General features: G+C 41.6%; 1 protein-coding gene across 2 annotated transcripts in view; it reads left to right on the top strand.

Moving 5' to 3' along the window:
- LOC125890942 (whirlin-like) overlaps positions 1 to 16126 on the top strand; it is a 144039-nt gene that overhangs the window by 116693 nt on the left and 11220 nt on the right. The window contains exons 10-11 of one of the 2 annotated variants that reach the window (XM_049579872.1): positions 463 to 638; positions 9912 to 10040. In XM_049579872.1, coding sequence (XP_049435829.1) covers positions 463 to 638; positions 9912 to 10040 — 305 coding nt within the window. Of the gene's footprint in view, positions 1 to 462; positions 639 to 9908; positions 10041 to 16126 lie in introns of both variants that reach the window. The other variant, XM_049579871.1, reaches the window with a different exon arrangement.

Here is a 16126-nt window from a genome sequence, read left to right as displayed (position 1 = left end):
TGGCACTCAGCATCAGGGGTTGGAATTGGGGGGTTAGATCACCACATGATTGATGATGGGTCAATGGGTCAAATGCGGAGAACAAATTTCACACACTCAGGTGTGTGACAATCAGTGGGACTTTAACTTCATACCTTCTAAAAGAATTGTGCAAAAGAAATCCAGGAGTGTGCCACTACATTATGCATTATTGACATGCCCATCAAGTCAACAGGTTAACATAGAGAGTGCACTAACAATAAACATCATCACCCGCAAGAGCAGATCAGAAAACACTTTATATTATCATACTAAAATACAACGTATGATAAAATCATACTAAAATGAAATGAAATACATGTTTAGAAAAGGTTCTCGCCGCAGCTGAGGTAAATAAAGTCCACTATCCGAGAACAGACTATAGGTTACCCCTGTTGCTGTATGTATTGACTGTTTGTGTACTAACATAAGTTTCTCATCCAGGGGCCACCCTGTCCCAACTGTCTGATAGTGGCCAGACTCTGAGTGAGGACAGCGGTGTGGATATAGCCGAGGCAGGAGGCCTCAGTAAGGACGGCAGCCCTCGACCTAGCAAGAACCAGCAAGGCCATCTGGAACAGCCAGGGGCCCATGCGCCTCCTCCAGGGTCCACCAGACAAGTAAGGGCTTCGCACTGTAATAAATAACCACTTCAAGAAGTCATTAGATGGACCATGTTGTTTGTAGTTTACTCTGAACAACTTCAGAATGTCCTGTCCCAAGGTGACTTACTGTATTAACCCCAAAGACTGTAAAAATAATGGACGTAGCTATTGTAATGTCACCCATTGGTTTGTGGACTTTTTTGGACTGAGAAGCCAAGGACACTATCGGCATTTTATCTCAGGGGTCTGTGGGGCTTGACTTTCGTTTGGAGACAGCCTTAAATCGCCATTCATTGAGGTGCAGTTTTTTACGCTTCCATGTTGGCTTCATTTTTCAATCCCAGAGGTTGCAGCTTGGTGAACCCAAGCAGCAACTGGGGCTTGACCCAAGCAGCAACCAGAAAAAAAATGTACACATTTTTTTATGTATATAATGGAGAGTGCCAAAAACTGCAGTTCCTCAAATAGCCATTTGAGGCTGGCTCCAAAAGCAAGTCAAGCCCCATAGACCCCCATGTTAAAAGGCCCAACTTAACAGCAGATAGAAACATGTTAACAACCCAGCACAAAAAAAACAGATTTAGTCTCTATAGCCAATTTACCTATTCTTGACAACTGTCTGGGGTTGAATTTTTATATAATTCTTTATATAACTAATTTTTATATAACTCACCTGTTATCAAGGCTTTAAGTAATGCATAATTAAGGGTGCGGCTGTTTTGAGTGACAGGTGGGGGCCATCCATGGACAAGTAGCTACCACGGCGACATTATTGGTTAGGTAATATAAAGGTTGCGTAACCCCAGATTCACAGCTGCAGCTGTCACTATTTCCAGCTCATGAAAGTTAATGGTAATATTTTGGTCGTCTAAAAAAAAGTGTTTGTACTGTGGTATTAAAAGACCCTCCAAGAGTTTGGATATTTAGGTTTTCTGGTACGTACATTTTGATAAAATGTTTTTAAATAGTATAATAGTGAATCACAGCTATAAATGCTCCCTGCAAGCTAAGCTAGCAGCTAGCGTTAGGGTTATATCCACCTTCTGACCCAAATATGGTCCCTTCTGGCTCCAAAAAATCCAAGATGGCCAAACTTGAGGTTTCAAAATGGGAGGTCAAAAACCAGTGGATGACAACACGGTTGCGCAGACCATTATTATATACAGTTTATGTGTATCCCAATGACTTATAAAAATGTGTGACTGCAGCTATCTGAAACACTACTTTTGTTGCTTTTATTTAATACACATCCAATCAAATGAACAGATGAAGAACAAAACATGACAGAAATTAAGTACACTCTGTCCCTGCTTATTTGCCGACAAGGAAAAGATTGTGTTGTGGAGAATCAGAAACATCAAAGCAAGACAAAATGTCAAGAATATGACAATAGTTTAAATCTATTTCTTTAATAGTCAAACTGTATAAAGTATGTTCACTAATATTTTTTGGACTGTCTCAGACCACAGGAATTACATGTACAAATTTTGAAAATGAGTGTAGTTACCCTTTAAGTTCTTAGTATATATGTATGTAAAATATATATGTACATACATACATACAGAGAGAGAGAGATACTGAATAACAGTAAAATAAATAAGGACTATTTTCTTCCAACGCAAATCAATTTCCATGAGATGTTTGGGATAATCGTGATCCAATTAAATGGTAATGGTTAATACAAATTACAAAAAAATAAAATAGAAGAGGATAAACTGGTGCAAACTCAAAAAAATTAAAGCCGATTATAAAAGAGATGCATTGCACAGATGTTTAAGCACCAAGGCCCCAAAACAGTGATATTTTGGCACTGGCTAAATTCAAAATATAAGAACCTGCAAGTTAGAAGCCTCAGCATTGCTCTTTGTCATAATTCATTTGCTGAGTAGAACAAAACTGTCTCGGTAACTGTGTGAGTGAACTCATTTAATCTTTCAGAAGTGTCCTTGTCATGAAAAACACAGCACTGTTTAACTAGCACACTATAAAATAGCACACTATAAACTGTAACTACTGCATAATTTTGAAATGATGCTAGGCAAGCTATAAGCTAATTAGATGACCAGACGGGTGGTATTTATCATCAGAAGTCAGATGGAAAAACAGCAAATAATTACAAAACTGACTTTCAACCAGCTGTAATGTTTGTCCTTGTGTATTATTCCAACAAGCACATTTGGATTCTTCAAATGGGTTTTAAAAAACACACAAGGTCTATTTACAAGTGTTATTTGATCTAGCAGGCCTGCAAACTCATTTGGGATGAATGGAAAACCAACTAGAAGAATTGTATCTTTATAACATGTAAATGAAACACTTGGCTGGAATCTGAGATGAAGAAAGACAGGAAAGATCCACACAATGCAAAGGTTTTTTGTTTGTTTTTTTTTACATGAAAGCTGCAGTGAGTATGTTGCAGATGGTCAAAAGAATATGACAGTGGCACAACCCTTGCCAACACATCCACCCTGTTGTGCAGATATGGCTTGTCCCAAATCCATTATATATCCAAATTCAAGGCATGTTTTAAATATTTAATGTATTCACACTGGAGAAGTGACAGTGTATTTGTGTCTATAAATATGTTATTTGATATATGGGGGGTGGGTGCCTTTTGCCCTCATTTAACTGGTTGATTGTGAAGTTTGAGATCTTAGAAATGCACTGCACCTAAATTTCTTGCTCTTGAAAAAGGCATCTGCTGAATGTCCTGTCTTACATTCATCTGAGCGAACTCTCACATCATCATGGCCTAGCTGTTCAATTCCCCCAGTTATAGTGGCAAAAAACAGTTTGGGTACCCCAGGTCAAAATTTCTTTTAGTGTGAATTTTAAGAGTAGAAGATAAACTGATTTCATTTAAGATCAGTGTATTAATTTGGTGTTGTACAATTTTAGAGTGAAAAAAAAAAAAGGTTTGGGCCCCACACGACATTTAATTTAAAAATAAATAAATAAATAAATTATAATAATAATAACTTCAATTTATATAGCGCCTTTCAAAAAACCCATGGTCACTGTACAATACATAGTAAGGAAACAATAACACCAACAGAACAGTACAATACAACACAATCAGTACAGAAAAGCAACAAAACTATAACAAACAACTTAAGAAAGCAGAGAAACTGTGATGGTACACTGGGCATAAGATGGATTATCAAATTAAAAAGCCATGGTGAACAGATGAGTTTTGAGGGTGGATTTGAAAATGTCCTATGAAGGGGCGTTGGAGGTTACAGGGGGGATAGAGTTCCAGATGGTGGGGGCAGCAACGCTGAAGGCCCAGTCACCAAAAGTTCGGAGGCAGGAGTTAGGGATGAAGAGTAGGCCGGAGTCAGAAGAGCGCAGAGATCTGGACGGAGTGTAGGGGTGAAGGAGGTCCGTTATGTACTGTGGGGTGAGGGCATGGAGGGACTTGTAGGTGAGGAGGAGGATTTTGTAGATTATGCGGGACTTGACTGGGAGCCAGTGGAGATGGATGAGGGTGGGGGTGATGTGCTGCCAGGGCTTGGTGTGGGTGAGGACCCTGGCAGCTGAGTTTTGTACATATTGGAGCATGTCCAGGGTTTTGTTGGGAACCCCGAACAGGACACCATTGCAGTAGTCCAGGCAGGAAGTGATGAAGGAGTAGATGAGTGTTTCTGCAACTGAGTCGGTGAGTGATAGCCGGAGCCTGGAGATGTTTTTCAGGTGGTGGAAATCAGATTTGGTGACAGATTTGATGTTGGTCTGAAATGAGAGGGTGGAGTCAAGGATCACTCCCAGGTTGCGGACCTCAGCAGATGGTAAGATGGTGGCACTGTCAATGGTTAGGCTTAGATCCCCAACCTTCCCGAGCAGTGCCTTGGGGGCCACAACCATGAGCTCTGTCTTGTTGCTGTTCAGTTTGAGTAGATTAGATGTCAACCAGGATTTTATTTCGAGGAGGCAATTGATGAGAGACTGAGGGGGCAGATGGGCAGAGGGTTTTGTACTGATGTAGAGCTGGGTGTCGTCGGCATAAGAATGAAAGTTGAGACCATGGCGGCAGATGATCTTGCCTAACGGGAGCATGTAAATGTTGAACAGAAGGGTCAGCAGCGATGAGGAGGTCATTGGTGATTTTGATGAGGGCAGTCTCGGTGCTGTGGTGCTTTCGGTAGCCAGACTGGAGGGGTTCATAGAGCTTATGGTTGGACATATGCTGGTGGAGTTGACCATCAACTGCTCTTTCCAGGATTTTGCTGAGAAAGGGAAGGTTGGAGATCGGCCGGTAGTTGCTGAGGCCAGTAGGGTTAAGACCAGGCTTTTTCAAAATGGGGATGACTAAGGCAGTTTTGAAAGTGGTTGGATAGATGCCAGATAACACGGAGGAGTTCAGAATGTCAACAATGACAGGGGAAACGATAGGTAGGGTTGCTTTGACAAGGGCTGTGGGCATGGGGTCCAGAGAGCAGGTGGAGGGCTTGGCCTTGGAGATCAGCTTGGCAACCTGGACGGCATCCACAGGGGAGAAGGTGGAGAAGTGGCATGTGGGGAGGTGTGCAGCAGGAGCAGTGATGGTAGGAACTTGGGTTGTAGGTGGTGCAGGGGAGACAGCCGCTAGGAGCTGCTGGTGGATTGAGTCCACTTTGTCCTGAAAAGAATTCAGGAATTGAGAGCAGAGGTTGTGGGCACCTGGAGGATGAGGGTGGTCAAGGGGGTGAAGAAGGTGGTTGATGGTGGAGAAAAGTTTCCTTGGTTTGAGCTCTCAGACAACTTTAACCAGGGTCTCACACCATAATTAGCTTATTAGGCCTATGGCTTGTTCACAATCATCATTAGGAAAGGCCAGGTGATGCAAATTTCAAAGCTTTATGAATACTCTTGACTCCTGAAACCTTGTCCCAACAATCAGCAGCCATGGGCTCCATGGGAAAACTAAAATAATTGATGCCCACAAAGCAGGAGAAGGCTTTAGGCAGATAGCATTAAAGTGTTTTCAGGTATGTGTTTCCTCAGTTCGTAATCTAATTAAGAAATAGCAGGTGCTGAGGAAGATGAACTGATCTCCAAAATGCGTGAAATTAAAGATGAAATATGATTTCAACATTTTAAGCAAGATCAGTGTATATTTTTTGTTTTGTACAAAGTCAGAGTGAAAAAAAGAAAAGGAGCACTATGAAAACGTTTGGGCACCCCAAGACATTTGCGCTCTCAGACAGCTTTTACCAGGGTAGCTGTTTCCTCAGTTGGTAATGTAATTAAGAAATGGTGTTAATTGGAGCTGTGGAGGTCAAGTTGAGGTCTGGAAGACCATAAAGATTTGGAGAGGTGGTGCACTGTTCTATTGTGCAGTGACACCTGTACAAATATGACCTCCATGGAAGAGTCAGCAAAAGAAAACCTTTCCTGCATCCTTACCACAAAATTCAGCATTAGAAGTTTTTGGACGCAATCAACCACCACACCATCTGTAAAAACGTTGAAAATGAAGAGAGGATGGCTTCTACAACAGGACAATGATCCAAAACACACCTCGAAATCCAAAATGGACTACCTCAAGAGGCACAAGCTGAAGGTTTTGCCACGGTATACACAGTCCCCGACCTAAACATCATTAAAAATCTGTGGATAGGGGCGTCGGTGGCTTAGTGGTAGAGCAGGCACCCCATGTACAAGGCTTTTGCCGCAGCGGCCCGTGTTCGAATCCAGCCTGTGGCCCGTGTTCGAATCCAGCCTGTGGCCCTTTGCTGCATGTCATCCCCCCCCTCTCTCTCTCTTACCTGTCCTGTCCATTAAAGGCAAAATGGCCAAAAAAAAATCTTTAAAAAAAAATCTGTGGATAGACCTAAAAAGAGCATTGAATGCAAGACGGTCCAAGAATCTCACAGAGCTAGAAGCCTTTTGAAGAAAGAATGGATGAAAGTCTCCCCCAACAAGAACTGAAAGAGTTCAATGGTGTTCATTATGTCTTTAGTTTATGATAATGACTTTAGTTGTTCTTTTATCTCAGACATGTCAAGGTATGTAATATCTAGGCCTGGGACAATCAGCGACCAAATCGTATATTGGCGATTTTAGGGTTCCCAGGCAATTTGCTCGATATCAAGTTGATTTTGGAAAAAAAAACAAACAAAAAAAAAACGGAGCTCTACCGTGCATTAAGAGATGTTTTTTGGGGAAATACATGACGGTCAGAGAAGCCCCGTTTACTTCTCAGCGGAGGGTGCCCTGTCAGCCCTGCGCTGACAGTGACAGGGCGCATCTCTTTGATCCGAAGTGACACAGCCCGTTTGCTCATGCTTTGGGGTCGTTCAATAGAGTAATTGCAAATAAATATTGTTTTAATGTGTAACTACTGAAATGTTCACAAGGGCTTTGATAAATTCCTATAATGTTGCGGTACTGCCGCCTTTTCAGGTTAAAAGTTAATGACAGCGACTTGAAGTGAGGAGGAGCAATACGTAACAAGCCGGAGACACTCACTTTTGCATGTCATGCAAAATATTAAAATAACATCATTATAACACAAAAAATATAAAAATGTGGTGGTAGGCCTAGGCTATACTATAGCCTGTATCTTTTAGCCTATTGCATTTAAGTTCCTACCATGTTGTTGTGTCCTTCGGCTCACCTCTGGCATCTGGGATAAACCCAAAAAACTCCCAAATTGGAGATGTGGCATTTTTCTTTGCCACCAGAGCCACAGCGGTGTCAGTGATGGCTGCCATGCTGACTGGTAGTGATCGACGTAAGAGACGTGCCAAGGCCATAACCCCCCACGTGCCAAGGACGAAAAATGCCAGCACTCTCAAATGTCCTTTTGACATTTGAGAGTGCTGGCGTTTTTCCCTTTTTCCCAAACTTTTGGCCCTTTTCAGGCCCTTTTCCTTTTTTTTTTTTTTTTTTTTTGTTATTTTGAAACTGTAAAAGATTTAAATTTAAAAAAAAAGTAATCTTGCTTAAAATATTAAAGAAATGTGTCATTTTTACCTTTTTGCCTTTTGGAAATCAGGTCATCTTTTTCTTACACAGTAAATAAAATTTTGACTGGGGGTGCCCAAACTTTTTCATGCCACTATACATTTCACTTAGTCAGTGGTCTGTTTGACTGACAGAAACCACCCAGCATTCATCACTGAATTCGCAGCTGCCCACCTTCAAACTATTCTGATTGGCCACTTCTAAACTATGATTTGGGAAATTAGCAGAGCTCATCTTTTCAGTGTAGCGAGGTTAAGGTCAGATCTATATAGGACACTAAATGCCTAAAACATGATATCAGTTTGTATAGAAATATATATATATATATTTTTTACAAATTACTTGTATTTTATTAAATTCATTTTCTCATACCAATGTTTTGTATTTTATTTCTGATACATTTGCTAAGCAAGTATATGTTATATATACCAAGATACTTTTGAATGTACAGTACAGGCCAAAAGTTTGGACACACCTTCTCATTCAATGCGTTTTCTTTATTTTCATGACTATTTACATTGTAGATTCTCACTGAAGGCATCAAAACTATGAATGAACACATGTGGAGTTATGTACTTAACAAAAAAGGTGAAATAACTGAAAACATGTTTTATATTCTAGTTTCTTCAAAATAGCCACCCTTTACTCTGATTACTGCTTTGCACACTCTTGGCATTCTCTCCATGAGCTTCAAGAGGTAGTCACCTGAAATGGTTTCCACTTCACAGGTGTGCCTTATCAGGGTTAATTAGTGGAATTTCTTGCTTTATCTATGGGGTTGGGACCATCAGTTGTGTTGTGCAGAAGTCAGGTTAATACACAGCCGACAGCCCTATTGGACAACTGTTAAAATTCATATTATGGCAAGAACCAATCAGATAACTAAAGAAAAACGAGTGGCCATCATTACTTTAAGAAATGAAGGTCAGTCAGTCCGGAAAATTGCAAAAACTTTCAATGTGTCCCTAAGTGGAGTCGCAAAAACCATCAAGCGCTACAACGAAACTGGCACACATGAGGACCGACCCAGGAAAGGAAGACCAAGAGTCACCTCTGCTTCTGAGGATAAGTTCATCCGAGTCACCAGCCTCAGAAATCGCAAGTTAACAGCAGCTCAGATCAGAGACCAGATGAATGCCACACAGAGTTCTAGCAGCAGACCCATCTCTAGAACAACTGTTAAGAGGAGACTGCGCCAATCAGGCCTTCATGGTCAAATAGCTGCTAGGAAACCACTGCTAAGGAGAGGCAACAAGCAGAAGAGATTTGTTTGGGCCAAGAAACACAAGGAATGGACATTAGACCAGTGGAAATCTGTGCTTTGGTCTGATGAGTCCAAATTTGAGATCTTTGGTTCCAACCGCCGTGTCTTTGTGAGACGCAGAAAAGGTGAACGGATGGATTCCACATGCCTGGTTCCCACTGTGAAGCATGGAGGAGGAGGTGTGATGGTGTGGGGGTGTTTTGCTGGTGACACTGTTGGAGATTTATTCAAAATTGAAGGCACACTGAACCAGCATGGCTACCACAGCATCCTGCAGCGACATGCCATCCCATCCGGTTTGCGTTAGTTGGACGATCATTTATTTTTCAACAGGACAATGACCCCAAACACATCTCCAGGCTGTGTAAGGGCTATTTGACCAAGAAGGAGAGTGATGGAGTGCTGCGGCAGATGACCTGGCCTCCACAGTCACCGGACCTGAACCCAATCGAGATGGTTTGGGGTGAGCTGGACCGCAGAGTGAAGGCAAAGGGGCCAACAAGTGCTAAACACCTCTGGGAACTCCTTCAAGACTGTTGGAAAACCATTTCAGGTGACTACCTCTTGAAGCTCATGGAGAGAATGCCAAGAGTGTGCAAAGCAGTAATCAGAGCAAAGGGTGGCTATTTTGAAGAAACTAGAATATAAAACATGTTTTCAGTTATTTCACCTTTTTTTGTTAAGTACATAACTCCACATGTGTTCATTCATAGTTTTGATGCCTTCAGTGAGAATCTACAATGTAAATAGTCATGAAAATAAAGAAAACGCATTGAATGAGAAGGTGTGTCCAAACTTTTGGCCTGTACTGTATTTGTGTCCATCTCTGTTCATGGTGTTATACACATGTAAAGTGACAGAAGTAGTTGTATGAGGAATGAAGTTAAAGTCCTGCCTACCTCCACACTTCCAAACACCTGACCAATCATTGTATAAAGGTGTGGTTCCATCCAATTTTGCTAAAAGGTGATGAGTTTGCAGGTTTGATCTGCATCTACAAAATTCTGAAATGGAGACACTGTAAAGATCAACCTTGCTCTCAAATGCTTTTGTGTCTGACTCCTGTGTCTCAGCAGACAAGCTCACCAGTCCCAGTGCCCACTGCTACCTTGGTACGAGTGGTGAAAAACGCCAACACACTTGGCATCGCTATAGAGGGGGGTGCCAACACACGGCAACCTTTGCCGCGCATAGTCACCATTCAGGTGAGACAATGATACAATAGGGTTTTGCTGATTTATGGTTGGAAGCCATTGTTTTTTGTTCAGTCTTGTCTTTTATAAACTACTGTACATGCCTTGAATTGAAAACTGTGCAGGGAAAATGTTTACTCCAGAGTATTAACATTGTCCTTTCGGCTTTAATAGAAAATCTGTCTTCATTCAGCATCTGATTATTAGCTTGCATTTGTTTTGCACAGACAGCGTTCCTAAGCAATCTGCAAACACAAGTCTTCTCAGACACCTTTCACATTCTGTTAAGTCGAAAAATGTACAAAGAAAGCAAAATGGTACATTTCCAAAGCAGAAGTGTTCTATATGGGCTGAGAGTGAGAGGCGATAACATCAGCCACAATTACTGCATGATTTATAGCCTCAGGCACCTCAGCAGTACCCTCACCCCCCCACCACCAACCCACTGGCTCTTTTGTAAGAAGCGCTTGAGGAGTTTTTCTTGTCTGTGCAGTGATTTTCATAACAGTGACTCCTTTCACCTGTCTCTATTAGTCTCAGACAGTGGAGGACATTGAATGTCAGTCAGTATGCTGATGACCCTCATAGTCATTTAGCAGCTTGTCAGATAGCATCCCCTATAATCAGTGTGACATTGCACATTCAGCCAGTTATATTCCTGTGAAATTAAGGGGCTGTAATCTAATTACACTCACATTCTGAAAGGCTGCACACAGTCATTGGAATCACTGTTGGTGTTGAAGAGACTAAAGTGTTGATTTATCTGTTTTTAGCCCTTTATAAAATCAGCTACTGTAGGTTGAAAGAGGAGTTGAAAGAGTTGGCAGTTGGCTAGGAGGTGAGGACCCTAACAATACCTACACACAGTCCGCCTGAAATAAAACCTCCTCAGTAAATCACGTCCTGTGCTGTATTTTGAAGAGAAAAGGGTACTTAAAGGGAGATGTTTATGTTTCTCTGTGCAGTAAGAGAGTACTCCACACATGTAGCATGGTATTCCAATAGCATTGTAAAATCCACAGTGGACAATTTTAACAAAAGGTATCAAAATTTGTGAGGCAGAACCAGAGATGTCGTCTTTTCTTTTCCATGCACTCTTGCTCCTTGTCAGACTTCACAAAGCTCCCTTTTGTCATGGCCAGTGAACACAGGTAACAAGAGAAGGATCCTAACGCAGACAAAGCAGGCAGACTGGATCAGTTCTCTGATTTAATAGACAAGATACATATGCTTACGGAGTCACAAAGAAGGCAAGGGTTAAACAAAGAAGACAGCCCAAAAGCAAAAAATGAAAAATGGTCGGCCTGAGGACTGAACAGCCAAGGAACAGGAGACCTCTAGCGGATGGCATGGGAACTCAATTTAGGCAGAGCAGGAGACCTGAGGTGAATGGCCTACAGGGCTGAACAGGATTAGAGTCGCTCAGCAGGATGGCCAGACATCAGGACCAATGAGTGACGCAGTCCACTGGAGATCTTTGGGGTCTTGCTGGGCATTGGTGGAGGAAGACAACTGAACTGGCAGGGTGTTGGCAAAGCTGGCCAACTGAGGCTAATGATCTGCTGCTGGAGATGGCTAACTAAGGGTCTGGAAGATCTGGCAGAGCGTCAGAGATGGCAAGCTGGGGTTCAGGCCAGATATCTGAAGGGGAAACCAACTAGGATTTTTGCTGGGCTTTTTTTTTTGCTTTTTTATACTTACAGTATAGCCAAAAATGTTGTAGCCTGACAACAGCAGACCAAATCAAAAAAAGGAAGTTGGTATGAAACCTCCTAGGTGCATTATCTTAGGTGAAGTATCAAAGACCATAGACCAAAATACTTCTGGATGCATTTGATAGATGATCTTCAACCAATCAAAGCAACAAAACATGATATATTGCACTGTTGAGAGATGTTTGCCCTCTGGGCTTACTGCCAGAAAGCCTTTTCTTGGTAAGGTTTACAAAAAGAGTTTGAGACTTTCTGGTAGAAAGCACCACATGCACGCAACGCTGAGCATAAATGTTTTCAAATATTAACAGACTACAGCGTGTAGAGATAAGCTGTGTTGGCGTAGCATCAATTTCTTTGTGAACAGGGTTGCTGTTTTGCCATCAGAATTTGAAATCCAGTACGTAAAAAAAAAAAAAAAAGCTCTAAATCAGCTACAGCCATCTTGGTTCTTTTTTTCTTAACCAAGTTAGGTTAATTCTCTTGGTAATGTCACCAGCAAGAGGGCGTGAGATTGAAGCAAATGTGTTATGAAAGGTAATATTATTTGTTTAGCCACTGAGCTCTTTAGTAGAAACAGTTCATAATTGTTTGTGTTATGGTTCGCTAGCACACAGTAAATATCCTTTGCTCTTTCATTATTGGGTTTAGGGATGTCACGATACTAAAAATTTAGTATTTGCATATAAAATAACATTTCTATCAACAGATTGATATTACTTATATTTTTTCTTTTTCTATTTTCCTCTTTACCTATTTTTTGTTGTAAAAAACATTGATCAACATCCGCAGTAAACGCAATAAACTATTTAAATATTTACTATTTAAATCACGCTGACAGCATTTGAGCCAACCACAAGAATGTGTGGAATTTCGTTGGTTTCATTTATTGTTTGTCCTGTCCTGGTGTAAACAGCGTTTTTTGACGTCCATGGTCCAGTTGTGGAAACATCAAACATCCCAGTACAATAAATCAAACGCACCACAACCACTGTGTTTCAGAAGTAGACGTGCATGCACAGTCACGTACTGCTGAGAGTGAAATCCCTGATCATTACCTCACACACACAGCTGTTCTCTGTGTTGTTGAAATTAAACAAAATAATATGGAAGATATCTGCTTATTATGCTACTGATTTTAATTGGGATATTTTTTGATGAACTGAATGACATTTAATGGAGTGTTGCACATCTCGAAGGCTGGGATCATAGGAGACCACCGGAGACCACCCAGAGAGTCCGGACAAAACTCCGCACAGAGCACGGATGGTTCAGAAGCAATTCAGAGCAAGTTAAAAGTAATTAATAAACAGACGAAGTGGTGTTTAAAACTGCATATATTGCTAGCAGATCTATTTTCTGGCCTAAAGTGCAAGTATAAGGTCCACACACACATCCAAACCACAAAAAAGGCCAGGTGCTGAGCCAAAAAAAAACATAGAATGCAAAGAAGAAACAGCTTGCACACTGCAGGGCTCCAATGTTCAGTCCATTTATTAGCACCGTGTGCAGCAGAGAAATAGAAGTAACGTTTCGAGCAAGACGCTCTTCGGCAGACTACTAGTCTGACTGAACATTGGAGCCCTCCGGTGTGAGAGCTGTTTCTTCTTTGCTGGCCTAAAGTGCGGCTGTGACTGGTTCTGAATGTGGGCTTTAGCAGGCAGCTGTTCTCTCCTCTTCCTCGTCACCCCCTCGCTCTGAATGTAGGCATGGGCTGTAACGCTCTATGGCATATACTGCCCCCATCAGTTCCAGAAGAGTCATAGCACCAATTCCTACGCTGGTATCGGCTCTTCTGGTTTTTCAAAAAATGAGTAGCGCTGGGTTTTTTCATCATGGTATTGCGAGTATCGGTTCTCATGACATCACTAATTTGGTTGTGTTGTTAATGTACTAACTGGCTAATTAACATCTTGAATCTGTCCTGTTGGTCTTCTTTTATTGAATACAGACTCTACCGCTTGCTGTTATGGTGACATATTTCCTCCCACACGAGAATGTACATGCTTGTCAGCCACTTGCTGTAGTCTTGACGGTGTGTTCAAGTGCAACTCTTTGGCCGAGACACAGGCAACAAAACAGGTGGCCTTTGTTGCCACTAGTTCTGTGATGTTGGTTTGGTATGTTTGGGCCTCATGGTGCTAGAAGTTTGTTGAAGTAGAGGGCTAGTAGTAGTCAGTGAACTACTGAACCTGGAAAGCTGACCACTAACTGATTAGCCACCTGAGAAAATGCAAGCGTTGATCACAATACAGTAGCTCAGTACTGTAGCTGCCTTCCGATGTTAGTCAGCTGCAGCACATTTAACAGATTAAAAGCATAGCTGCTAACATTAGCATCAGTCAATTGAGATGCTAAATGTTGTGGGCCTTGCTTTTCAACACTGCTGTCTGTTCTTGGCTTGTCAACTAGTTAAAAGTGCAAGTTTGTTCACGCTGTGTCTCTGTGCCTCTCTTGGCTTGGCTGTCAATCAAACACTTACACTGGGCCAACCAATCAGGAGGATTCACCCCCAAAATGGGGAAGCCACCAAGTTTCTGAGCTTATAATGCTTGTTTTTATTTTGAATTTATGAGCAGAGTAAACACACAACAACACAGAAAATATGCATGCTTACTTAATAACCTTGTTCATGGTGTGTGATCAGGCCTGGTTTTGCTTGGCTGGAGCAGCTGGTCAGTGCTGTCTGCCTCTTGACACCTTCAGAAGCATCTTCAGTGTTGACAAGCACTTTGATGCTTGACCAAAAAGTGTCGATGCGTAGCTGGTAGTAGAAAAACTATGGATGTGTTTGGAAATCAAATGTTTGGCATCAAAACTTGGTCCAGTTTCCAGCACTCAGACGTGAGCAGAGAATCTTCTGATTCATGACTCACGGTACTCATCAAATCTCAGATCCTTGTCTGTGTTTAAAGCTGACCAATCTCTTTTCCTGTCATTTCTTTGAAGCATAAATGTTACATATTAGTGTAACTGAACTGTTGTAACTAAACAGAACACTGACGTTGCCTATTGAGGTGCTTGAAACCCTTTAATGCATTTGGGCTTTACTAGAGGAAGCTACCATTATGACCTCAGCCTTGTCCTCTGGGCCACGAGGAACTGATGCACTGAAGTAACTCGGGGTTAATGCCGTGCTCATAGGCATATTAGTGATGGTTGTAGAAGCAGCTGGAAGTGTGTCTGATTAATTACGCCACTCCGAGTTTCTTGGCCAGTCCGCTGAATTAACATTCATTATTATTGGCCTGTATGCCCTGCAGTGATGTTTTCAGCTGCTACTACAGCTGCATAATTGAATGTCACAGCTAATAAAGCTGTACAACTCGGAGGATTAAATTGAATCAGGCAACATTGGCAGATGTCCTGTTTGTCCTAAGTGGAGGTACGATCAATGAATGGATGGATGGATTAACCCTGTAGCTCTGTCAGAAGAAACACAAGTGGTCATGTAATACCACAGACACACACACAAGCACACACACGCATATGTGTGTGTGTACACATATACACGGAGGCACACATACAGAATTCCTCCCGACAAATGACTCATCCCAGCCAAATTCTCTATTTTCTTCAATAGCTAACAAATCTTTAAAATGTCAAGTATAAAATCAGCACATCACGTTAACTACATGACTTTTTAAATACATCTAGAGTACAGGAATTAAAGAAAAATATGTGTTTTTCAAGTAGGAACTAGGAAGGACTGTGATGCAGAAATTGTACTGACAATCTGAGTATTTTAAAGCAGCATTAATTTGGTATGTATTGGCTACTTGAGGTCAGTGGAATAAGCTAAAAACAAATAGCTCTCTAGCAGCTTTTCTGTCAGCTGGCAGGTAGTGTGTAGTGAGTATGTAATTGTTTTTCACTGAAAACAGTGTGAAGTACAAAATTTATGGGGCAGTAAAACCAAAACTGTGACTATTGTAATTATATTGTTTGAGGAAGTGTCGTAAGGTTGTTTACATTGGGCCCCAATGCATGGTATGATGACGGGCCCTGAGGCATGTTAGTTACTTGTTATGCACTTAAACTAGCTACGATATAATCTTATGGTCACGTGATCAGATAGAGGCTTGACAATGGATAACACCAATACACGTCACCCAGAAATCATCATCGCATATTTCTAAGGTGGCAATATGAATTACTCATAAGGGCTCGCTTTCTGCCCAGCATATAGTTAGAGGGCCCACTCTCTATGGGCCCCTTCACCCCATGGGCCAGCATTGTTGAAAGAAGCCCAAGAACCAAGTATTTCATTGCCAGTGACAGCTTCACTGTCATAATTGTGCACATGACAATACAGAACTTGAACTTTATTGTACCAGGTGTATTGGAGCTGAATAGTTGAACTTTAAATCTTGGTATTAAGAATTC

Source organism: Epinephelus fuscoguttatus, linkage group LG6 (genome assembly GCF_011397635.1).
Source record: "Epinephelus fuscoguttatus linkage group LG6, E.fuscoguttatus.final_Chr_v1".
Taxonomy (NCBI): domain Eukaryota; kingdom Metazoa; phylum Chordata; class Actinopteri; order Perciformes; family Serranidae; genus Epinephelus; species Epinephelus fuscoguttatus.
The sequence above is the reverse complement of the archived record's forward strand: the minus strand, read 5'-3'. Positions and strand labels throughout refer to the sequence as shown.